This window comes from Channa argus, chromosome 21 (genome assembly GCF_033026475.1).
Source record: "Channa argus isolate prfri chromosome 21, Channa argus male v1.0, whole genome shotgun sequence".
Classification (NCBI taxonomy): Eukaryota; Metazoa; Chordata; class Actinopteri; order Anabantiformes; family Channidae; genus Channa; species Channa argus.
Genome location: NC_090217.1, coordinates 862,902 through 889,069, shown reverse-complemented (window position 1 = coordinate 889,069; position 26,168 = coordinate 862,902). Strand labels below are relative to the sequence as shown.

The following is a 26,168-nucleotide window of genomic DNA, read 5'->3' as shown; positions in this document are numbered from 1 at the left end:
CGGAATAACATCGCTGGTCTCACCACCATCTTGAACACCTTTCCTTTCATTCTCACTTATACTCTTTTATCACACAACACCTGACACTTTTCTACACCCGTTCCAACCTGCTTGCACTCGCCTCTTTACCTCTTTTCCACACTCTCCCTTGCTGAACCACTGACCCTAAGTACTTAATGTCCTGCACCTTCTTCACCTCTGCTCCCTGTAACCTCACCGTTCCACTTGGGTCCCTCTCCTCTCATTCACACAAATTTATTCAATCTTGCTGCGGCTAACCTTCATTCCTCTGCTTTCAAGAGCAGACCACCTCTTTAGATTTTCCTCCACCTGCTCTCTGCTCTCACTACAGATAACAACGTCATCTTCAAACATAGTCCATGGAGATTCCTGTCTAACCTCATTTGTCAGCCCGTCCATCACAAGAGCAAACAAGAAGGGGCTCAGACCTGATCCTTGATGACCCACCTCCACCTTGTACTCCTCTGTCACACCTACAGCAAACCTTACCACAGACTTACAGCTATCATACATGTCCTGCACCACTCTAACATCTCTGCCCCTCCAGACTTCCTCATATATTACCACAGCTCCTCTCTTGGCACCCTGTCATACGCTTTCTCTAAATCTACGAAGACATAAGGCAACTCCCTATGACCTTCTCTGTACTTCTCCGTCAGCATCCTCAAAGAAAATACTGTATCTGTTGGACTCCTTTCTACGCATGAAACCACATTGCTGCTCACAAATGCTCACCTCTGCCCTTAGCCTAGCTTCCACTAGTCTTTCCCACAACTTCATTGTTTGGCTCATCAGCTTTATTCCTCTGTAGTTGCCACAGCTCTGGACATCTCCCTTGTTCTTAAAAATGGGCACTAGTACACTTCTCCTCCATTCCTCAGGAATCCTCTCAATCCCCCAATTCTTCTTTGCTAATCTCTTTCTCCATATTGATTTTTGCTTGCCTTGTACCTCATTTGTAAGTCACTTTGGATAAAAGTTTCTGCTAAATGATTAAATGTAAATGTATACACTCTTGAACTTCCTTGTTCCACCACCAAGTCTCCTTGTCCACTTTCCTCTTTCCTGATGACACACCGAGTAACCTCTTGCCGGTCTTCACATTAGCTGTAGTGCTCCAGTCACCTGGAAGCACCTCCTGACCACCCAGAGCTTGTCTCATCTACTCACTGAAAACTACCCAACATTCTTCCTTTTTCAACTTACACCACTTTGTCCTCTGCTCTGCCTTTGTCCTCTTCATCTTCCCGAGAGTAATTTTACACACCATCTGTCCTTCTACATTCCTGTCCTGAAGAGCAATCCTGCCCATCATATTCTCATCACCTCTGTTCCCTTCACCTACATGTCCATGGAAATCTGCACCAATCACTAATCTCTCACATCTGGGGATGCTGTGCATCACTTCATCAAACTCAATCCTTAATTTCTCCTTCTCTTCTAACTAACATCCCACCTGTGGGGCATAGCCACTAACAACACTGAACATCACGCCTTCAATTTCCATCTTCAGACTCATCAACCTGTCTTATACGCTTTTCACCTCCAGAACATTCCTCTTTCAGGATAACTCCTACTCCATTTCCTTTCCTATCTGACCCATGGTAAAACAACTTAACCCTCCTCCTAAGCTTCTAGCCTTGATACCTTTCCACCTGGTCTCCTGGACATGCAATAAATCCACCTTCCTTCTCTGGATCAACTCTAGCGTTTCCTGTCATAGTCCCAACATTCAAACATTTACCCTTACTGTTAGTCCTACACTCTCAGCTTTCCTCTTCTCTCTCTGCCTACAAACACGCTTTCCTCCTCTCCTCCTTCGACCAACAGTAGCCCGATTTCCACTGGCACCCTGTAGGTCAACCGCACAGATGGGGGCCATTGTTAACCTGGGCCCTAACGTATTCAATATGGAAGTCAGATTGGGTGTGGAAGTCATGATTTGCATGTTTGATTTGGAATGTGTTTTACATCAGGTGCCCTTCCTGACACAACCTTCCTCAATTTCTGAGTTAACAAAGCTTATTTTGTTCTAGCTGCTCAGCGGCTGTTTCCCACACAGTCATAGGTCAAATGGGATCTGTACTGAAAAGGTAAATGCAGATAAAACTTTTTTTTTTACCCATTGCTGCTCTTTTCTACACTGTTTTTGTTCTTTTTGATCCATGGGCACGGTTTCAAACATTTTTACACCATCTCTGAAGATTTCACATTCTGTCTACATTTCCCCACTTCTTGTTTTCCTTCTTCCTCTTGAACTGGTCTCTGTGGTAATTCTTCCTGTTCGATTGCATGTTAAACCATAATTTGAGGCAACAACAAGAGCATTACAGTTTGTGTGGACATTTTTCTACTAACATCTCAGTGAGGTGTTACCCCATGAGTGATTATATTTATTAAGATTCGGCTTATGAAACATGAAAAGTGGTGCTTAAAAGTTTTTGAACTCTTTAAAGTTTCTTTTTGCATAAATAAGACCCAAAACATTTTCAGCTTTCAAAGCAAGTATTTAATAGTCTAGTATACACATCAAGCACATTAAAACCACCAGATAGTTTATAAAAATTATTTCTTTGAATATGATCTAATAACTGCTGATGTATCATTATTAACCACATGTCAGCACGTAAAGTGGTTAAACCTTTACCAAGCTTTAACCCTTATTTTTTTATGCAAGATGATTTGCCATAATTACAATCGGTATTGTTTTGTGTAGTACTTACTCTTGTAAGCAAAATTTAGATCATTTCCTGAGTTTGTGTACTTGTACCACGTCTGTACACAGTGTATTACATGTTGCTGTGTAGCTGGTGAATGCTCAGAGTGGACATGCTGACCCTGGTCCTCCATCACATTTGATGTTGTGTCTGTTCAGTGTGTTGTCAGAGTAAAGTAGGTTTCAAACCGGTTGTTCCTTCAAGTCGTCTCTAATGTTGAGCACCCCTAGCCCACACATGCAAGCACCAATTGTTTAGGATTTGCTGTGTTGAGCCAATTTTAAGAGCAGAAAACAGCAGCGCCTGCAAGTCCCATATTTGCTCTATTCAGAAGTAGCCGCTGCTCCATTTTCTTCAGCAATGGATTAGACAGGTGGGAGTGTTTCCTTCACCTGCGTGTCCCTCAAAATCCATAGACAGCCACTACTCTCCCAACAAAGATTTCAAAATTGAGTGTTTGAAGACTGGTGAGAGACTAGAGTGGATAGTCTGATATTAAGCAGTTAATCTTTCGAGATGTGCAATTAAATTAAACAAGGCCAAGGCACACGATGTATGAATAAAGTAAGACAACTGTCCTTAGTGCTAAAGTATGTTATAGAATGGTGTATTAGTATAGTAGACAGATACCAGTAGAATTTAAATCTGATTTTATTTGTTTAAAAAGGAAATTTCTGCCCTGAGATGGAAAATCAGAACACAAAAGGAAAGAGTAAACAAAAAGAATTTTTTTTTTTTTTATGCAGACAAAGTCAGTTTCTGGTACTGACACTGTTTTAAGTTGTTATTGACTGGTGCCATCACTGGTGTTCACCTTCAGGTCTTTGGCAATGAGTCCAGCAGTGACTGGGTGCATCCCTGCTCGATGAGCCAGAAACAGTTGAACTGCTTGATCACGGTACTTTTCAAAGTTAACCACCTCTCTGAAAATCACAAGAACACAAAGAATTGTACAGTCACCAAGATTGACAAAAATTCTTAAAATCTAACAAGAATTTTTTTTTTTTTAAACCTTTTATTAAAAATAAAAGGAGTTAATTAAAAAGATTAATAAACCAAAACAAAATGCACACACCAAAACATTAATAGGAACAGAACAGTGACAGTACAGTGATAGGGAGAGACATGTCTCTTTAAGTGTGTCTGTTGGAGAAATGTTGGTCTATTGTTTTGTTTGCGGTCTTACTAGAAGTTCTTTTTGAGAAGCCAATTTTTTTTTTTGTCCTTTCTGCTTATCCCGTGAGTTCAGGGTTGCCACAGCGGATCATTGTCCGCATGTTGATTTGGCACAGTTGTCTCCGTGTCCCTGTGACTTGCTTTGTGGCTGCTACACAGGACTGTTACATTCTAAAGGTTTTTTACTGTCAGTCTTTAACTTCAAATATATATTTGCATATGCACAACAATGCTTAAAAAATAATTGGTTAGTTGTGTCTACATAATGTCCACATCCTGTCAACTTGTACATGTTAACTGATACTTTCATGGAGTAATATAGGGGTGGGGCAATGCAGTGATGTAATAGATTATGCAAATCATGTGTTTACATAACAAATGCCTGGAAAAGTAAGAGGGCTGATTAGTGAGAGCATGGTATGGTGGTGCAATGCATTCACCAAAGAAAAAACAAGTGAGACCTTATCTCGTGAATACGAGAGCCGGGACATAGGGATCTCATAATTATTGGAATATTTCAGGACCTGCCTTAAATTATTTAGGGTTTTATGATGTTTTAGTATTAGGATGTTAGTATCACAATAGTGTTAGTTTTTAATACTTCCAAAACTATAGTAAAACACAACTGCTGATAGCTAATAGAAGATTTAGCTTCAAATGTCAATCAAAATGTCAATAGGCTGTAAACGGAGCCTCCTTTAGACTTATATTAAGCAAGATTCAATTTTCAGCCGATATTTCCTGTTTCCTGTATTAGTTGGTCACACGAGTCAAATCTTTAATGTGACATTCTCTAGAATTCTATGTTGACAATGAAACACTGAAATTGATTTAAGATCTTATTCAGTAATTCTTTGAATCAGCAAAATAAAATTGAGAATTACATTAGGTTATCCTAAACAGTGATGCCATGTCCTCTCAAATAGCAACAAATTAATAACCATTATAACTTTTTTACACATTGATCTTTAGAAATTATTAAACATTTAATGTTGTAAGCGTTCAGTTGTGAGAAGAGAAGGAAGTGTTATGTTCCCATGGATACAGAAAGTTGCTATGTGGGATTTATCTTGGCCTTATTTATAGCTAATTTACATTTAGCAACATTAAATATACCGAATGGGCTATTAACCGTTCATTTTCGCTTTGTACCATTGGACGTACAGATCACTGATTTCTTTGTATCAATGAAGAAAAGTTGAAAATTGAGTTGATTAAAAGTTGATTATTCTCTGGAGTTCTGAAGTGTAGCCTTCAAATTCCTGCCTCAGAAGTTGGGTTTTAGCTATACATCTTTATAGTCTTGACTTTATTCTATAAAGTACCTTGAGATGACTTTTTTGTGAATTGGTGATAAAAAAAAATAAGTTGAAGTTCAATGGAACAAGCTCTTTCTTAAATTATATTGTGGAGAGACTATTAATCTGTAAAACACAGATCACCAGTTAAGACTGGCCTATTGTTTTTTTGTTTGGGGAATAAAGTCCTGCCTGCACTGCATTCTTTGCCAGATTTGTTTAAAAAGAAGATGATAGAATTAAGTACTAAATTAATATACTGAAATAAATGACTGAAGTCAAAATGATATTTGAATTCAATTTATTTGCAATAGTTTATACATTTGTGTATAAAGTTTCCTTTACCTTTATTTCTGTATAAGGACACCTTTTGGTATAATATGTAACATTAAACCATATGAGGGTAATTACCTGAACAGAGGCCTTGTGAACTTCATCCTTCCTTGTTCTGTTGCCATCTTGAGCGCCAAAGGAACTGATTCCTCCCACCTGGACCGAACACACAGCCTCAGCCATCTAGATATTAGAACAGCCAATGGTAAATGGTCTGCACGTAAATCTTACTCACACACACACAAACAACCCCATTCTAACCCTAACCAAGTCTTAACCCTCAAAAACCCTTTAAAAAAACTAAAAAACAAAAAGGGTGACAATATGAAGTCCGCCTTCACTTAGAAGCCAGAACATTCCAACCAGTCCTCACTCTACTACACTCATGCAGCTGACCTAAGAGCAACTTAGGGTTTAGTATCTTTCCCAGACCCCCCCCAATCAGGAGGAAGATGGCTTTTAAATGAAAGAAGGACTCTCACCTGAAACGGATCTCTGAGTTTGTACGGGCATTTAGATCATAGACCTCTTGCATCTTCTTCACATGAGTCAAAGGGAGAGGATTCTGAGCGACCAGAAAGGAAGTGTCAGAACAGATGACTGTGGAAAGAGGACATGGACTGTGGTAGTGTGAGGTGGTTTACCTCCTGCAGCAGCAGGGACAAGAACTCAGTGAGCTGGTGAGATGACAGCATCTTCACATCAGACTCCTTGAAGCTGCTCAGGTCCTGTTCTTTGGCCTGATGGGGGACAGAGGTAACCCAACTGTACAGACAAGCAATAAAAACTGGTCGGTTTGAGGTCCAGGTCTTACCTTAATCCACTTCTGACTTAGAGTGATGCAGGCATCGGCCAATGTGCTGTCATACCTGAAAAAGCAAGAAACTCTGCACATCATCACTGATGACACAGCTAACAATGCATAAAGGACTCTAGTGTTTCACTATACAACAAGATTAGGGAGCTGGTCAGACGCCAGGATTTTGTCAGGAAAAAAATCCTTCCTGCAGTCCAGACCTTTCACCAATAAGAAAACATCTGGCACATCATAAAAATGAAAGATCCAGCAACAAAGGCCCAGGACTGTTGAGCAACTAGAATCCTGCATCAATCAATAATGGGACACATTCCTCTCCTAAACTCCAGCAACTGGTCTGCTCACTTCCCAGACATTTACAGACCTTTGTTAAAAGAAGAGGGGATGCTACACACTGGTAAACATCACCCTCCAAACTTTTTTGAGAAGCGTTGTTGCCATCAAATTCAAAATTAGATATTTTCTATGAAATGGTAAAATGTCTCAGTTTCTACATCTGATATGTTATGTTCAATTTTGAATAAAATATGGGTTGATGAGATTTTCAAATCATTGAATTCGATATTTACACATCTTCCCAATGTTTTTGGAATTGGGTTGTATACTGTGGCCAATATTTGACTAGGAGTAACCTTTTCGTTGTTGAATGGCTGCTCTATAAACTAAGCCATAACTGCCCAGAGCCACTGGAATATACAGTATTAATGTAAAGATGCACTGACATGACAGTTATTAAATTATTATATTACAACATACACTATTAGATATTAGCAGTGGAATGGGTCAGGGTTCCAGGATCATGGTTTTTGGTTAAGTTTGGTATGTTTTGGTAAAGGACAGATATAATTGCCAAATTCAACATGCTTTTCATTTATTTTGTGAAAGCAACTGTTTCCTTATATTTAAGGATAACATATAGAACATAATAGTCTATAAACATCCCAATACTTTGGTTATGGACTTTACCCTGTGTAACCCTGCACGGAGAGGCTGTTTAAAACACTGCAAGTGCCTTCAACACACAAGAGAGAGGTCCTTCTAAAAGGTTTATCACATTGGAAGTAGTGTTTATAGCAATTGATATTATGTATGATGATGATGATGATGATGATAATGATAATAATATACACAGAGCATCAGCTTGGGATGTATAAGCCTCTTTGTTTTAATCTCAGCCCATGCAGCAGGTATGTCCTTAAGCGAGACACTGGCACTAGCTCTCCGGGTGCCACCTGTGGCTGCCCACTGCTTCCAAGGAGGATGGGTCAAATGCAGAGGACACATTTCCTTGTAACCCTCAATGACAACAATAAAAGCTTCTGTTGGAAAAATGTGACATGAGACTATATTGTGACATAGTATTACACGGTACTATAGTGTGACAATGTATACATTGTATGACATTATATTCTACTACCCATGCACTCTGATACCATGGTTTGTAACACTCTACCTATGACATACTATTTGTTTTTTTTATTTTTGCAAATTATTTAGGTATTTATAAATGTATGTATGATGATACTTTGAGATACTACATTAGTGCTTGTACTGTACAGTACAGTAGAAGCATGAATATTTAAATGTATGTGTGCATCCACTTACTGAGGTTTGACAGGAGGCATCCCAGGAGTGAACATCCAGGCATTCCAGTCCACCTTGTTCAAGACATCCACCTGACGCGAAACAGGGACAGTCAGTGAAACCGAAAACCCAGTGAACAAGAGAACACAAGCCCTCCAGCCCCTCTATATCTACAATAAAGAGGTGACACCATTGTATCTTAGACAACATGAATTGTTTAAAAAAAAAAAAAAACTCAAGTTCTGTGCTTGTTTCCAAACAGCCAATCCTGTGCTCTGAGCTCCAACTTGATGATGATCTGACAGCCAGAACAATACCTGGGACTCATGAAGTCTCAACAAAAAGACCAGGGTTAGATAAGTAGCTATAGTCACTGAGGGCAGTGAACGACACACCTGAGAGCCCCCACCTTATCTCACCTTGTCTTTGAAGTAGGTGAACAGGTAGTTCTTCCACTCTTCTGTAGTTACGCTGCTGTAGGCAAACAGTTGGATGTACGACTTCACAAACCCCATGAACACCTCTGAGTGACACAAAGTTGTATAAATAACCTAAATACTCTAGTGAAGAGGTACTTTGTGACATAAACAGGTGTTACCTGGACCTCCCATTAGCTCTTCCAAGTGATACAGCAGAGCAAAGCCTTTTTCGTAGGGAACAGAGGAGAATGCATCATCAGGGTCGACGTCCTGCAGACTGGGGACCAGGTTAGTCAGGGGGTTGTTGGCTCCAAAGGTGTTCACCTGACACACAATGCAACTCTGATCATGATTCATGATTATAGCCAGGGTTCAGGTCTGTTTTTCCAACCACAGGAACTTAAAAGAACCTTAACCTGGAGCTTTGCATAACCTGAACTTGTAGAGTAAATGTGGTCAGTTCTGGTTTGTGTTTCCACCAAGATCTCTCTCTTCCTTAGTGTTACTTACGTTTATATCCATTTTTACACAGTTTTGTGCTAATTTTTTAAAAGCCCTTACCTTTAATCACTGGTGACAGCCCCACAAGCACTAATCCCTCCCCCTGCAAGTACTTAAAACTTGTTGCTGTACTACCTTCTAATTTAGTTCCCAGACCTCATCACCAAGACAGGCTGAAGGCAGGGAAATAACAGCAGAACTTGAACCTATGACTCACTAAGCTCCCACAGTGGAAAAGCTGCTTGTGTGTCCTTACCGAGTCCTGCAGGTCCTTCCAGCCCCCCATGGCTTTAAATTGCCTGAACTGTTCACTCTCCATGCACCTGCTGATCATTCTCTCCAGGTACACAGTGTGACCCTCGTTCAGCCTAAGACACAAAAGCAGCGACTGTGAGCCATCTGTGACAGTGGTGAGAGGAATGTGGGAAAGACCTGATCATGCACAGCCCTCAACACAGTAGAGCTCCCATAAATGGATATGTACAACTGATCACGTTGCATAATAATTCAGAAATCTAAATTTATATAAACAAATCTTCCCACATCAGAAGTGATCACTGTGATCCTTTGCAAATTTATCTTCAGACAGTCAGGGCCACCAGAAACATGAACAGCAAGTCTCGACTCCTAACCATAGTCAAGAGAACAGAGATGCTTCTTTCCTTTGTTGTAGTCCATCAGATTTTCTATGTTGTAAAGTTCAAATCCTCCAATTTTATCACATGTTGTATTGTTTTCTAACTTTATGGTAAAGCTGAAGATAATTTCCCACAATGCAGAATAAGCTCCTGAAACTCTCACATTGGCTCAGGTCTAATTATGTTAAGTGTGTTTTAAATGAATAACTTTTATTTCTGCTTCCAGGTGCTGCCAAAAAGACAGTGCATTTACCAGAAATGCTCCCAGGTCTTGTTGGTCACCAGATTCCCGGTCCAGCTGTGAGAGATCTCATGAGCGATTACCTGAATAATAAACAACATGTCAAAATGTAAGAACACGTGCACCATACTTGACAACACGGGCATAGTGTCAGGACTGAAGTACTCACATTAGACAGAGATTTGTCTCCTGCCTGTAAACAGAAAGATACAGATACACAAACACACACACACACACACACACGGTCATTACAGATCCTGTGAATAAAGCACACCTAAGGACTAGTAAAGACTGTCAAAGACTGTACAGTTCACAAAAAGACTGTTTTCACCATCTCACAGATTTCTTGTCTCTGACAGTGTGTAAGTGGCCCACACTTGGGGTTAGGGTCCCCAAATCCCGTGAGAGCAAGAAATTCTTACATGTTTTTGTGCCAAAACAAATAAAGTAGCAACTGTTGACAGAGATGGGGAGGGGGGGAAATCTAAATTAATGATCGAAAGACGAGGACAAAGTGGACTACAGAGAGAAATAAAGGTAAAGTAACTTTAGTAAAGTCAGGTAAAGGTGTTGTTACTGTAGGTACGTGTCAGTTGCAAATATTAAACACGTTTTAAAAAATAAAAAACATCTGTGAGAATTGCCGACAGAGACTGTATCTGAAGACCAAAGATTAGAATCTTTAAACAACACAAATTTTACAATTTTCTCAGATTATTGTCACTGTTGACTGACTTTGGTGAAGAGGAGCACCACTGCAGGTCCTTTGTAGTCAAGTGATACAGAAAACTGCTGATTTGGCTGGTATCATTTGTTACACTACTACTGCACTGTCCTAATTTTATATTCATACTATTAGGCAGTTCTATATTCTAGATTTAATCTGTTCTGATTTATTTCAGGGGGATCAAGAAAAGCATCTTCTAATCTGATCTGATAATCCATTTATGTCTGTGTGTGTCCGTGTGTGTGTACCAGCAGGGTGGGTGTGGCAAAGGTCAGGCAGGGGTTCTCCATGCCTCCATAAGGGAAAGATGGAGGCAGAACCAGGATGTCGTATTGACCCCAAACATAAGGTCCAGCAAGGTCCTCTGCGGTCTTCAGCATGGTCTCTGTCTGAGAGACACATGGATATTCAGTCAACATGAGAAACAGCTTAGTGTTGTGCTGTTTTATATACACAGTATAAATAAATGTATTATGACAGGCAGTTTCAGTTTTGCTGTTTACAGAAATCCTCTTAGTAGGTGGAAATGAAAAAACATTCAAAATGAATAAACTAAAAACCAAAGCTTCTGATGAAAGCACAGGTTTGAGTTAACAAATTAACTAATTAATATTTGTCACTGTATATTTGTATGAAAGTAACCAATGTATCACTATGAATGTATGTATGCATAAATTAATAGATGAATAGATTAATTTGACACTGTATATTGATATGTATGGATTCACCATGATTGTTCTGAGCAGCATCTCATATAGGAATTTTGTCTGTGTGTTCCAGTCACTGAGGAGGTGGTATAAGTCAAAGCAGCAGCTGTAGCAGCAGTGGTTGTGACCTACCTCAGAGAACTCAAAGGCTGCTTTATCCACAAACTCTTTCTCAGACCAGACTCTGGATCTAGGCCCGATCTCCCTGTCAGTCAATCAGAACACAGACACTGTTTAACTGCTGCTGGTAAAGTGATGACACCAGTCAACAGGTGAGAGAAACTGTACCTGCTCTCCAGAGCTCCGACAACAATGGCTATCAGGTAGGAAGGCATGGGCACCTGAGGACATAAGTGGAAGTTTATAATAGTCTAACACGTGTACATCTTTGTGTCTAATCTGGTTTCTTCTATAACTTTCTAAAGCCATCGACTGCTGAAAAAAAAAAAACAGTGGCAGATAATCAACAGTAGAAGAAGAAGACAATGATGACCCCCTACAGGTTGTCTAAATTTGTAGATTATGCGGTTGTTGTCCTGAGGATCCACTTCCTGGCCGTCTCTCATGGCGCTCATTACCGCGACCAGGTCTTTAGGGACATTCACCTGAAGTAAAGAAGGGAAACACCTGAGAGACAGGCACATAGACACCTGAAAGACAGGCACACGGACACCTAAGGTGGAAGAGGTGTTACCTGAGCATAGTAGGTGTGTTTGATAGATGGACTGTCCTGACAGGGGACCATACTCCTGCAGTGATGAGCCTGTAAGACAAAATTACAAGATGACAGTTAACCTTCTCAGAAGGTTTCAGTTTTTCTGGCCAAATCTGTTAAATCCTAGGACTGTAGACATGCTTCAAATGATATCAGTTTGGAAAGGGGACTGTTTAAAAAAATATATATATATATATAAAATTAAAAAGTGGAAGGACAAGGCATTCTAAAAGAGGAAGTGAAGAAACACGTGTCCCCATCTGTCTATCCTCACCTCTGACCGAAACACTGAAATTGTGATGGAGAAACATGAGACTGTCTACAATTTCACAAGAGTCAAGACCAGATTCTGAACAGAAAATGGCAATGTTTAGTTGCATTGGGATGTGTTTGGTAAAATATCAGGCAGCCAAACAGCACAACGTCTTTGTAAGTTATTTTCTTTGAGGGAAGACACTTTCCCTAAAGGCTTCACAGAGCTTTTACATCACACCATTACATTGCGTCTTTGGGATGATCAGTGTTAAAGAATTCTGTATTCTCTTTGAACCTTTTGATCTTTTGCAGTGTGTGAGGGCCCACACCAAAACAGAACAAATGTGGTTATTAGCAAGGCTGTTGATATTTCTCAGACTATTGCCATAAATTCATGTCGAACAATGGACCACTGTTCAAATAGTATGCTGCTGGCTGATGGCCCCAGATATTTGATAAAATCGTTGAAAAGCAGCTTCAGCCCACGTGTTCAAGGTCAAAAAAGCTTCTGTACAGATACACTACGACAGAGATAAATGCCACGCATACACAGATAAAATGTGGGACATAAAACAACAGTCATAACTTTTCAGTGATGTATTTAGATTTTTATTCATCTCTTTTTATTGATTCTTACTTTTAATCAGAACTAATTTTAATGATAGGGTCTTTGAAAGATTTTTATTCAAGGAATTGCAGAAATAAATCCTCTTTTAATAATAGATTCATGAGCTGATATGAAACTGGTTTGAACTGGCAATGTGTACCTGACACTGGCTAAACAAGTAAGGGTGTTTCTTCCCAGCTGTCTGCTCAGGTGTGAGCCACTGCAGTGCCGATGCAGATGGAGACGTCTCATAGGTCACCTCCATGATCACATGCTGCCCTCTGATTGGTCAGGAATACAAACAGTTGGTACATTTTATTTTTAAAGTGTGCAAAGATGAGGACAGAGGACAAGTGAGCTCACCTGGAAATATCAAAGGGCAGTGAGATGTCCAGAGGCGTTCCTTTAAAGCTGTGTTTGGGGCCCAAATTGAAGCAGGCCGGCTGTCCGTTCGCCGATACTGACACAATCTTTAGGTCTCTGGTGTCCAGAGTCTGCAGCAGATAAAATGAGACCTTTATTAACAAGGTTCTGAGATTAATGTTAGAGATGCTGAGTCAGCACCATAAACTGAGGCTGACTGCTAATTCACCTGTACATGAACACTAATCAGACTTCAGGTCAAACTCCAGTCATTCAACCCGTTTTAGAACAAACTTCATTCAAACATTGAGCTATTTTAAAATATTCTCACTTAAATTATTTTAATATGTTTTATTGAGAGACTGAAAACTGCCATTAAAACACAAGGTGAATTTAGTGATTTACAGATTTGAACCTACAGGATCTTTGAAGCAATTTATCAAATATGTATGATCAACTGGATTAGAAGTGATGACTTTATTTCACCTTATTTTCACAAACTGCTTGTGTTCATTAAACTGGATATTGTCTGTACTGTTTGCTGTATGTACATTATATACAGGCCAATGAACACAACATACTGTACAGTACAATATACCGTGAACAGACAGCTTTCATCGTTAAAAAATAACTCTAGACTTCAACATAAATTCTGCTCCTAAAATTGTGAACAATTAACTTTTAATTGATAAATATTTCTGAGTCAGAATGAACTGATTTCTGCCTAATCCGGGTGAAACCTGAAGGATGTTAAGAGAAAAATCACATTAAATCTGAATATATTCTGTAAGTGACAATTGGCAGATTTTATTAGGCTGCGTTTTACTGCCTCAAGTCAAAGTCTGACAAAGTCTCACGATTGTATGTAATTGCTCAGAGCATAATGACAGCAAAGTTGGTCTGAAAAAGTACGATTAAAGTCGAGAACTTTTCATTTTACATCTTTCACAAGCCCCGTTTTAAAAAAGGTAAACAAGACCGGTATACAGTTTTATTTCTGCTCTTTAAGGATTAACTCCCCGGGTTCTGTTAAATCTGACGTTCTGTAGAAGTTCTGACAGTTAAACACGAACTCGGGCCTGTAGAACAGTAACACGCAACAAACTTGATTCAAGTCCAAATCCTCTTCTAGTCTAAACCAGACTCCACTTAAATTGTCGCAGATTATAGACACAGAGAATTGTCACCGATTGACGCGCCGTTAGCTTGAATGCTAACATGCAGCTTTAACAGAATCCGTTAACGTTACCAGAGCAGAGAAGCGGTCCTCCAGAGCCTCAACGGTGAGCGCCACTTTGCCCCGGATGACGCGTCTGTCAAAATCCAGGTGCAGATTCAGGTTCAGGTGTTTGGTGACGCACCTGGTGAAGGAGCAGAAGGAACACGGGTCTGAAGACATGTTACTGGATACAATAAGCTCGGAGAGACTGCACCAGAACGGCAGACGGCAACGATTATGTACCGGAACATGCTGTACGTCCGGTGCCGCCCTCTTCATAATAAAATAGTCAGAAAAAACACGCTTTTATTTTGAAGTCGTGCGGACAACCGACTTAAACATGGATCAATTAATTAATTCTGATTTTAAATATTAAAGTTTTTAAAGATACAAATTCCTTTTGGTTTCTTTTCACTAAACTCATGGAATGTATCTCTGGAAAGTCATTATGTACATTTACTATTTTAATTATCCAACTATGTTGCACTCTGAGGTGGTATAATAAACAAGCTCAAAGTTCTTGCTTAATAAACACTACACTACAAGCACAACTACTCCTCTAAGAAACACTCTTGAGTGTGATGCTGTTGATAACATACATGTGATAGTTTTTTCCAGATTTTTTTTTGACAAACTCTAAACTCTGGGCTGAGCCGCTGTCATGATCCGAACCCCAGTTCCAATTCCTGCCCAGGACTTTTATTTTGTAGCCTCTTTTACCTGCTTCCTGTCTCATGTTAATTCATCATTTTGATTGTTTGCACCTGTTCCCTGGTTTATTTATACCCGGCTCTTCCCACAGTCCGCTGCCAGATCTTCTGTCTTACTTCCGGACAGTGCACATTGCTCCCTGGTTTACCTGACATGAGTTTTTGGATTCCTGAGTTCCTTATTTGTCGATCTGAGGTTTGGTTTTGTTCTGTTTCTGATTCTGTTTTGGTTACCTTAGTCATTTATCCTGGTGTTTATTTTGGTTTTGTAGCCTAGCTTTAATCTTGTTCAGCATAGCCCAGTGTTTTTGTTAAGTCCGGGTTTTTTTCATGTCCTCCTCATAGGAGCGATCTTTTGTTAGATCTTTAGTTGATTCCTGAGTTTTTGCCCTGAATAAACCTGTTTATCAGTCCGACCCCAGTATGTCTGTCTGCAGAACTGTTTGTCTGAAGCTGTGACCTTCACAGGTGCTCGCCAAGGTAAAGTTCTGTCTCCCTTTGTCTTCACCCTGTCTACCTCAGACTTCAGGTATAACTCGAAGTTCTACCACCTTCAGAAGTTTTCCGATGAATCTGCGGTTGTTGGCTGTATCCAGGGGGGAGAGCTCACAGAGTACCGATCAGTGTTGGACAGTTTTAACTGGCGTGAGCACGACCCTCTCTAGCTCAACATCCATAAAACAAAAGATCTGTTGGTGGGGAGAGGGGCTGCAGATAGTTTTGGAGTACAAATACCTGGGTGTCCACCTAGACAAAAACCTGGACTGGTCAGTTAATGCAACGTTAATATACAGGAAAACACAGCACAGACTGTATTTTCTAAGGAGACTAATGTCCTTGAACATGTTTTGATTCCGTGGTAGCCAGCTCCATTTTCTGTGGCGTTTTTTGCTGGGGCAGCAATATGAAGGTGGCAGACGGTAACACACTGCTTCTTACACCTAAAGCTCTGAATGGTCAGGCTCCATTATATATAGAAGACCTCATAGCACCATATCATCCCAGTAGACCACTTCGTTCTCAGAATGCAGGCCTACTTGTGGTTCCCAGAATTTCCAAAGGTAGAATGGGAGGTAGAGCCTTTAACTATCAAGCTCCTCTCTTGTGGAACCAGCTCCCAGTTCAGATTTGGGAAGCAGGAACCCTCTCTACTTTTAAGTCTAGGCTTAAAACCTTCCTCTTTAATAAAGCATATAGTTATAGTTATGCTGCCATAGGCTTAGACTGCTGGGGGTCCCACCCCCCCCGATGCACTGAGCTCCTTTCCTCCTCTTGATCATCTCTCCTCTCCTCTCACCCCGCAAATGTCGCCACTGTATGTCATTAACTCTGTGTGTTCTCTCCCGTAGTTGTCTTTTTCCTCCTCTGTCCCTTTCTGCAGGTGTCCCCTGGCTTTGAAGCTGTGTGTCTTCCAGCGTGCAGCTACTGGTCCTACCAATCTGCCCGATGTTTTGTTGTTGCTTTTTGTTGCTCTGTTCTCTTCTCTCTCCCCTTTCCACTCACCCCAAACGGTCGAGGCAGATGGCCGGCCACCCTGAGCCTGGTTCTGCTGGAGGTTTCTTCCGTTAAAGGGAGTTTTTCCTCTCCACTGTTGCCTATGGCTTGCTCCAGGGGGAATTGTTGGGTTCTCGTTATACATCTTTATAATCTTGACTTTATTCTGTAAAGTGCCCTGAGATGACTTTGTTGTGAATTGGCGCTATATAAATAAAGTTGAATTGAATAACTAATAAGGAGGTGGTTCTGTTCTGGGGGAGAAGCTGGACCCTCTGCATGTTGGGGCTGAAGGGAGAATGTTGTCCAAACTCTTCTAAATCCTGGACAATGCCTCCCACCCACTCCAGTGTGCTAGCTGCACAGAGGAGCACTTTCAGCCAGAGACTGATCAGTCAAGTGCTGCACAGAACAACACAGGAGATCCTTTCTCCTAGTGGCCATTAAACTGTTCAACTCATCCCCTTTCTGTAAAGAGTAGGGGGACTAAATAGTCAAAATGCACAAATGGCATAGATTTTTAAGTCATTTATTTTCATTTCACATATTTTTACTCCTGTAGCTGGGGTTTTTGTTGCTTATTCAACAGTAGTTTGTACTTGTTTGTCTTGGTTTGGTGGCCTCTAAAAAGGCAACACAATTTCCCTATAAGATTAATAAAGCTGTTGAATCTTAAAAGGTGCAAAGGTGGTGATTCATTAAAAATGAGAACCAAAGTACCCTAGCAACCTAAACCGCACACCTGGTGATGTTCAAGAAATCTGAAACATATCATCTATAATAATGTGCAAATATGCGCAAAAGGTAAAATGAGATGTTCCGTCTTTAGCTATTTTTCTGGTTGTTGCAGTGTCTCCGCTTGTCCAGTAGAGGTCTCCTGCTCCGTCAGCGACGTCTGTCCCGTTACACTGCACTGATGGAGAGGACCGGGGGAGGTCTCAGAGCTCTGATACGGTCGTGATGGACCCTTTTGACGGGTCGGGTTCTGTCCGAAATGAGGACAACAGATGCCCGTGGGCGCGCTTCTCCTCCTGGCTGGAGTGTGTTTGTGTCGTTACCTTTGACCTGGAGCTCGGACAAGCCATAGAGGTACCGTTAGCCTAGCATCGTTAGCAGCGCTAATCCCTATGGTTGTCGATCAGATAAATCTGATAAATGATCTGAGGGGATTGTGTTCGACGAGAACAGGGTGACAAAACCAGCCAAACCATTAATAATTTACCAAATGTGAATTGTTGATTGTGTTGTTGGCAGGTGCACCAAACTCCGTTTAAAAAAATAATTCTTTGACTTACTGTCCACACAAATACACTCCCTTAAGTAATGTCTTATTCCATAATCTACCAAAGGTTTACATTGAGTTCGGTATCATTGCACCAAAATAACTTGTTTTTTGTTTTTTTTCCACATTGCTGCAGATAGTGGGAATAAAGGAATCGTTTTGTTTAAATGACTGGTGATGATGGTTAAACTCAAATTAACTTATTAAATGTTTAGTATTCTCAGGATTTGTTTAAAAAAATTGACTTTTTACAACTTGTTATGCATAAAATTGGAAAATTTTGAATGGAAATTCATGTAAGCCAATTTTATTTTTTTTTATTATTTCAGCTGGTATATCCTCAGGATGTGAAACTCACTGAAAAGGAGGTATTTATTCTTACTTCTACTTCTCACTATTGAGTGTTATAGTTTGATTTCTGTGATTGATCTTTTTTTTTTTCTGATTTGTTCTAAGAAAACAAGCATCTGTTACCTGTCCTTCCCTGACTCGTACTCAGGTATGTTTGCACCTGTATATCAGAGTTCCCATATTGAGGTCAGAAGTCACACCGTATGTTATTTGTCAGGATGCCTCGGGGACACTCAGTTCAGCTTCAGGCTGCGTCAGTCAGTCGGTCGCAGAATGTCGCGGTTCAGCGATGATGTTTACAACAGAGACGCTCCTGTCACCTTGCAGGTGAGCTTGAACCTGGTTACCAATCACTGGTCAATCTGTAGTTTGTTCAGGACAATCATAGACATTTTGATGGCTTTGTTTTCTGTCCTCAGAGAGAAACTTCGCATTTCTTTGGTTTTGTCTATTTTAGACAAGTCAAAGACGTTTCTGTGAAGAGAGGATACTTCCAGAAGGTAGGGTCACCTGTTTAAATGTGGTCATATCTGTTCTGAGCTGTTCACATAATGTAAAAAAAAAATGTAAATGACCAATAGGACTAAGGTTATTGGTTCATTTTGGAAGATTGTACCACATTTGTTAGAGATTTACAGGGTATAGAATAGAGGTCTATAGAGTCTATCAAGCTAATGTCTATTGTTAAACAGGCCCCACCACACTAACATAGCAGGATTTTGATACAAACATTTCTGAAAGTTGTCACATCATCCCCTCATTGTTCAAAAACGTAAACAAAGGACAATTACAGTGTGCACCTCTTAAACCATGTGCAAAGGAGATTAGTTTGTGTCCATGTGTCCTTCCTCTGTGCCAATGTTGTTTCTGACCTATAATGCCACAGCTATACTCCTTAATAATCTCCAGTCATGTGATTCATACATCAAAATAAAATGGTACACGCAGACTTTTACTTTCATACTTTTAACCAAACATACTGTACTTTGAGATGAGATATTAAGACACATTTTACAATTATTTTTAATGACTGTTTGACCCTTCATAAACATGAATTTATATCAAAAACTTGAATAAAACATCTTTCAGTCAGTTACAACAACTCTGTGTGTACAGACAAAAATTGTCTATGAAGCAAAAGGCATAGCTCTGCAACACTAGAGTTGAGAAAAGTCTCTCTGTAGTTGTAACCTGAGTGAGACCTCTTCTCTTGTAAAACCATCTGCTGATATCACGTCTGCTTCACCAGTTTCAAATCTATCACATCAGCTGTTAGTTCTGAGTTGAGACTTTTGAAGCAAAAAGCTGTTAGAAAATAAGATGTGCCAAAGTAAATGGGCTGACTGAATGTAGTTATATACAAAAGAGGAGGCGTAAAATATCACTTTCAATGCAACTTCTCAGTCAATAAAATACATTTAAACTTGAACTTTCAAATTTTCATAGGCTAGTAGTATTAGCATAGTTGTTCGTGTACATGCAGACCATGTCCTAGACTGCAGCAGTATTTATGACCAGTGCAACATAAGCTAAATACAGATTTCAAAATGACAGACAAAAATTGTACATAGTGAACTTAGACTTCCTACACGTAGAGTAAATGGTAACCTGTAAAGTTTGCCATTTACATAGTCCAAAGTGTTAATTTTGCTAGCTAATGTTTACAAAGTCCTTACTTAAGTATGTCAAACTCTGGATAAACAAAGATTCTTGATAAAACAGAGGTGTTAAAAACACACAGCGGCAGCATCAGGTTTACCAGAACTAAACTTGATGCTACCCTACTCACGTAGGAAGAAAGAAGTAAAAAAAATAAAGTAGAGCAAGGGAGCTGAAGGCAGGTAAAGTTAAATGTGTTAGCAGCTACTCTCAGAACACACCAGGTGGTAACTCCACCGCTAACCAACAGTAACTGAAACTATAATCTATCATTATATCAAACACAAGGACATGAGTTACAAATGCATTATTTATTAGGTTTGCTCACGAACTGTTACAGTAACGAGTCTGCAGCTTTTCTGAGAAAATTGCATCCCAGTACTGTGTGGTAAAGCAGCAGGTTGAAAAAGTGATGTTGCTGTGCAGGAATTCCCACGGTTTACACAGTTTGAAAACTTCATGTTGTAGTTCCTATTGTTTTGACTCTTAGTTGGACTCAGTGGTTAAAGAAAGATCGGATCTTCTACTTAAATAACTTTGTGACATTGTGCTGAACAAAGTCACATGAAACACAGGTTTCTTTTGAGCTTCTCATGTCACATACACCGCACAACCCCAAGAGGACAGATTTATTTTAGTTCAACACAAACGACAGGAACCGCAACCGGATGCCATCAACTGGAACAGCACCCAGTCATGGAGTTAACTTAATCTTCACCCACTGGCTAAACCCTAGCTACACAACAGAATAACCCACAGAAGGGAACTCCCACAATCCCTAGCCCCCACAAGTCTCAGTCTTAGCAATCCAGTCTCCTTGGCTCGTTACAATATTATTGATGCAGTGTAGAAAAATTGTATTAATATCAAAATATAACTGAAAGAAGGTATTGCACAAAAGTTAATTTCTAAATGAAATTAAACAATGAAGCATAAAAAGATAGTAAAGGCTAAACAAAGGGACATCTAAACTAGTTGGTCTTAAGCAGTAATATATGGCTGCTGTACCTCTGATGTAGGAAGGTTCTTTACCTTGCAAGGCTTGAAACTTAATAATTTTGAATTGGATCATGAATTTGATTGAAAGCCAGTGTAATAAAATCAAAATAAGGGAAACATGAGACCTTTTGAAATACTTGACTAAAGCACTTAACTGAAAATGAGTGTGTAAAGAAGTAAAAGTACTATATCTATTTCCATCCAAATTGTAATTGAATGACATGGAAAAACTACAAGTATTTTTAGAAATATACTACCTATAATTACTCAAGCAAATGTACTTCCTGCACTGCAAAATGCACGTAAAAGCAAAGATAAGATTCATATTGGCAGCACCCTGAATTTTACTGTATAGTATTGTTACAAATGTATCTGAATTGTCTGTATCAAATCATACAGGTTGGACTAGATGAGTCCACAGACAAGTAACAGGAAGTGACTCATTACATACACTGGCAAAAAAAGATTGGAAACTACACACTTATGTTTCTATTATCTTTGGTTGGTTTTATTCACTGTGTATTTAAAGTTCATAGATGATGACATGAGAGGGGAAGGAGACACATTGCAGCAGTGGTTCAGATAATTCCTTAAGTTTGAGCAATAAAATGCAATCTGAGGTAAGAACAAGCTCACGAGCAGCGAGTCTACCTCCTTAATCAGAGACTTGCAGTTACTGTGCTCTCTGGGATTGGAGGGGCCCTTTAAAATCTTTTGTACTCATCTACAGACTTTTCACAACTTTATCTGAGATCTTTTGAAAGTGCCAATTGAACAAGAAGGTAATTAGTTTTTCACTTGTATGTTGATACCCGCATTGAGTAAATCAGGCTGTTTTTATTTCAGACAATGAAACAACAAAATGCGGTGGTTATAAGGGGGTGACTCTTTTCTATACTCACTGTAAATTAAATAAAACCCGATAATAGCATTAATACCTGTTCATCTTTAACACCTGTGTGATCATGTGACTGTCTTTCAGTCTCTGGTGCTGGTCTCCAGGTTGCCGTACACTTACCTGTTCCACTCACTGCTGCAGATCATTGCACCTGAATTTTTTGAAAAACTGGAGCCTTGTCTCGAAGCAGGTAAAGATGTCATGCTTGCATTATACCCGCTAACTAATCAGGAAAGAAGTTTCACTATAACATGTTTCTTCATTCTCACAGTATGTAATGAAATCAACCAATGGCCTTTGCCTGTACCTGGCCTGAGCCTCAACCTGCCGCTCATGGGCGTTGTCCTACAGGTTAGTCCGGAATCCCTGCTTCCTGGATAAAAGATCAAAGCTAAAAAAGCTTGTGGACATAAAATTCTAAGGAAGTGGTGAAAACTGGATTAAACATTCACACCTCTGCCTGTGTTTGTCCCTATAGCAACAGAAGCTGAACCTTATTGGTATTGTAGTGTTTAGTTCTTTAATGAACTAATTTGAAATTTGCAGGTGAGGATTCCTTCAAAAACTGATAAACCAGGAGGAAGTCCGGTTAGAGCAATGACCAGGGAGGTCAGAATTTCTCTCTGTTTTAGGTTCATTCACTCTGACTTTTTGTTATTAATAACACTTAATAAAGCTTGGTGTCTTTGTTTGGACAGAACCTGCTGCCAGCTCCAACTGTGCTGCCCACAATACATGAACTGGACCTGTTCAAGTCAGTCCTAAGTTCTGGTTTATGTTAAACCTGCTGATCAGTGTTCATTTTTTTTATTCCTGTAGCTGCAATTTAGTTTTTAACTGAAAGAACTATTACGGGTGCGCAGGTGTTTCCAGTCGGTCCTGATCCACTTACAGATGCTCTGGGAGCTCATGTTACTTGGGGAACCAGTAGTTGTCATGGCGCCATCTCCCACCATCTCCTCGGAAACAGTCTTGGCTCTTGTCAGGTAACAATCAGAATCAGTTTTACTATCAGTTTTCCAAAAATATTTCACATTCAAATTGTGGTGTGTGTGTGTCCTCAGCTGCATCAGTCCTTTAAAGTTCTGGTGCGACTTTCGTCCGTATTTCACGATTCATGACAGCGAGTTCAGAGAGTACACCACCAGGACCCAGGCCCCGTGAGTTCATACCTGTATAGCAAACACATCTGAGACACATCACAAATGTAGCACTTGAGGAGCATCACACTCACCTTTACAGTTGCCTCTGTGTGAAAACTGGGTGAGCAGATGGGTTTAACATCTGAAAGGATGAAATTAGTGAAACTAAATGTTTGTCTTTTGACAGACCAAACATTGTGCTTGGAGTCACCAACCCGTTCTTCATCAAGACATTTCAGACATGGCCTCACATCTTCAGACTCGGGGAGACCAAGATGGCAGGTACCAAACTTTATTTTTTTTTCCCACATAGTCCATCTTTATTTTCTCTACTTTGGGTTGCTCTTGATCCTCTTACTTTTTAAATTTACATTACCGTAATTGTTTGTGTCCAAAGTAATTTAAAGACCATTAAAACCACATAGTAGCTAAGAGCTTATGACACCTGAGGTGAACCGGTCTGATCACTTCCAGGTGATTTACCTAAACAGGTGAAGGTGAAGAAGCTGTCCAAACTGAAGACACTTGACACTAAACCAGGTAACCAGACAGACCAGAATGAGTAATAACCCAAATTAAATGTTCAGTTAAAGTTTTTTAAATGTGTGCAGGGATCTACACGGCATACAAGACATTTCTACACAAAGACAAGATTTTGATAAAACGACTGCTTAAGGTGAACCACCAGTTTACACCAGAACCCACATCGACACTTGAAGAACAAATACACCAGGTTTTCCCAATAATGGTTTTGTCTCCTTTCAGGGTTTTCAGAGGAAGAGGCCATCAGAGGTTCAGAGTGCAATCCTTAGGAGGAACCTGTTAGAGCTCACCCAGAGCTTCATCATCCCTCTGGTGAGAAACCAGCCAGCTAATCAAATCACACAAAAAAAATTTCCTATTCGCCACACCTTCTCTGTATTTACAGTATATCAGAGGAACCTTCAGGTGTTTGTATGTGTGTGAAGACTCAACGTTAAAGTTTTCCAAAAAGTTCTATCAACAAAAAATGGCATGACTAAGTCACAATGTTTAAAATATGTAATTTTGGATAAAGGTCCTATATAAAATGCATCCCGTTGAGTCAGAATTCATAATGTTGTCAGATAAACTACTTTTAGAAGTAAGTCATATGAGAAGTCATTTTATGAGATCAAAGTTGTGATGATCAGAGTTAAGTCATAAACAGTGAATTAAGAGTATAAATTAAGCAGGAACTCATCAGGTTAAAACTGTTTTTTGTCAGGAACGATACATGGCAAGCTTGATGCCTCTGCAGAGATCTGTGACACCTTGGAAGGTAAATAGGAAGTGGAATTTCAGTCTTGACATCACAATGTTCTAAACAGGGTTGGAACTTGACATCTTTTGCATGTTTTTGGTTTATTCAGACGCCTCCTCAGATTCGACCCTTTAGTCAGGACGAGTTCATGTCCACTCTGGATCTCACTGGCCCTCAGCTCACCTCCGTCCTTAAAGGTGATTGGATGGGACTGTACAGGTCAGTCAGTCAGGTGTAAAGAAGTCGTTATGTTGCTGCTCTCAGATGTGTTTTGTTAAAACCCATTTTTGACTTGTCAGGAAGTTCTTCAGGTCTCCCAACTTTGATGGGTGGTATCGTCAGCGGCACAAAGAAATGACTCAGAAACTGGAGAGTCTTCACCTGGAGGTCATCTGTAATGCTGTGAGTTCCTTTTTGTCCATTAAATATTTTGTAAATGGATGACAGGTGTGAAACATCTGGACCTTTCTGTTCTTTCTTCAGGACCTCCTAGGGTGGACCAAAGACAAGTCTGAGGTGGAAATTGTAGATTTGATTCTGAAGCTTAGAGAAAAGCTGGTGAGAATCACTGCTTTGAAATAAAACATAACCCTAAGATTAAAAGTATTACCTCAAACAGGCAGATCTGCCAACCTGTAAACAATTTGTGTAGCAGTTACACATTTTGTTATCAAAGTACACTGGTGCAGTTGTTATCACTTTCATGGTGCTTCAAGTGATGTTGGTCATGCTTCCCCTCGATACCATTAAATTGAGAAGAGTAATAAGCAGCCATTAGAGACTGCTGTGAGAAATTAAGAGAAATTTCAAATTCTTACTCCTTTAAACTAACATGTAACATGCCAAATGGCCATGCCCTTGGTTGAAAACATTTGTCTAGGTGTTTTCTGCTGTTCATGCACACGTGCTTGTATATGCATAGCCCACGTGAGAAGTGGCCATTTTCATTTTCTGTGCAACACTTTTGTTTTTTTAATAATTCTTAGCTTGTCTGTATTAAATTATACTGAAGAGAACCTTTTGAAAAATTGCAGGTAAATTACATTGGCAATATAGCCCCCAAAAATTGCCATTTAGGTAAGGGGAAACAACCAGAATGGACCTTTACAAAAACAACTCCTAAATTAGCTCTTTAAGGTCTTTTTTTTTTTTTTTTGTAAAAGTGGACCACAATGTTTTAAAACACTTCCAGTAATGCAAAAATCTCATCTTTGTGTAGCCTGTCCAATTATGTTATTTATATACTTTGTCTTCTCCTTATTCTGGTGCAGATTTAGTCTATGGTCTGCATGTGCATAGGTGGCACTGAATGAGTAACAGGAACAGTAAAAAATTATTTTTCTTTTCATTATCCAAACATCAACCCAATTAGCCGCTCTGGAACTGACACATGGAATTGGTCAGCAAAACTGTAACTATAATAAAATTCAAACAATACCCAAGCCTACCCTTTCCTGCCAGCTGCTATATTAAGCTACTGTATATGGTTCAGTTAAATGTAAATTTCTGAAAATATAGGTTTGTGTTATTCCTGTTTTATAGTTACTGAAGTTATTTTCCAGATAAGGTGGTATTCAAAAATTTGTACAAGGTTGGCAGGTCTGTAAATTTGATATTTTTTTATGAAAAGTCTTTATACCAAAAATGTAGTTTGACTTTTTATCTCAGACAATGAGAATAAACTGGTCTAATCTCATCATAATGACCATCTTTTTAAATCTCAAGGTAAAACTTTTCTTCTTTTCACGTTTTAATATGTTTCATGTTTTACTCTCCAACACGACCATAATATAAAAAAATCTGAATTTGCTTATTAGCCAATGACAAAGAAGTGTTTGTGTGGTTTTCAGAACAAAGCTCGGCGGCAGCAGCTGCAGGTCAAGGATGGGATCTTGGACAAACTGGATGCTTTCATAAATTCTATCATCAGTTCACTGCCTGTAGACCTGCAGACTGTTCTCAACACACACTGACAAAGATGTCTCCAAAAAACTTAATAAAATCTGTAAAATA

At 39.6% G+C, this 26,168-nt stretch overlaps 2 protein-coding genes across 10 annotated transcripts; one reads left to right on the top strand and one right to left on the bottom strand.

Annotated features, from left to right (window-relative positions):
- Nucleotides 1-3,371: 3,371 nt before the first annotated feature.
- Nucleotides 3,372-14,588, bottom strand: lta4h (leukotriene A4 hydrolase). Of its 3 annotated transcripts, XM_067491111.1 has the most exons (19): nt 14,369-14,588; nt 13,120-13,250; nt 12,917-13,037; nt 11,874-11,942; nt 11,680-11,784; nt 11,468-11,520; nt 11,312-11,384; nt 10,721-10,861; nt 9,915-9,938; nt 9,758-9,828; nt 9,123-9,234; nt 8,545-8,689; nt 8,366-8,469; nt 7,968-8,038; nt 6,360-6,414; nt 6,190-6,285; nt 6,028-6,110; nt 5,624-5,728; nt 3,372-3,661 (listed from the first exon to the last, which is right to left on the bottom strand). In XM_067491111.1, exons 1-19 carry the CDS (start codon nt 14,516-14,518, stop codon nt 3,523-3,525), a joined length of 1,848 nt encoding a protein of 615 aa, XP_067347212.1. In that variant the 5' UTR covers nt 14,519-14,588; the 3' UTR covers nt 3,372-3,522. The 3 variants fall into 3 exon arrangements, with proteins under 3 accessions (XP_067347212.1, XP_067347214.1, XP_067347215.1); XM_067491113.1 differs by lacking the exon at nt 6,360-6,414 and having other exon boundaries at nt 6,190-6,310; XM_067491114.1 differs by lacking the exons at nt 12,917-13,037; nt 14,369-14,588 and having other exon boundaries at nt 13,120-13,251.
- Nucleotides 14,589-15,115: 527 nt separating this feature from the next.
- Nucleotides 15,116-26,168, top strand: dennd6b (DENN/MADD domain containing 6B). Of its 7 annotated transcripts, XM_067491076.1 has the most exons (23): nt 15,180-15,244; nt 15,486-15,528; nt 17,393-17,631; nt 18,154-18,192; nt 18,281-18,323; nt 18,393-18,502; nt 18,595-18,675; nt 21,816-21,921; nt 22,003-22,082; nt 22,278-22,340; nt 22,430-22,485; nt 22,595-22,717; nt 22,796-22,891; nt 23,061-23,155; nt 23,348-23,413; nt 23,485-23,549; nt 23,639-23,728; nt 24,120-24,173; nt 24,265-24,374; nt 24,455-24,557; nt 24,639-24,713; nt 25,824-25,880; nt 26,006-26,168. In XM_067491076.1, the coding sequence occupies exons 3-23, from the start codon at nt 17,503-17,505 to the stop codon at nt 26,126-26,128; spliced, it is 1,764 nt and encodes a 587-aa protein (XP_067347177.1). In that variant the 5' UTR covers nt 15,180-15,244; nt 15,486-15,528; nt 17,393-17,502; the 3' UTR covers nt 26,129-26,168. The 7 variants fall into 7 exon arrangements, with proteins under 7 accessions (XP_067347176.1, XP_067347180.1, XP_067347175.1 ...); XM_067491075.1 differs by lacking the exon at nt 15,486-15,528 and having other exon boundaries at nt 15,116-15,244; XM_067491081.1 differs by lacking the exons at nt 15,180-15,244; nt 15,486-15,528 and adding an exon at nt 17,961-17,998 and having other exon boundaries at nt 17,497-17,631.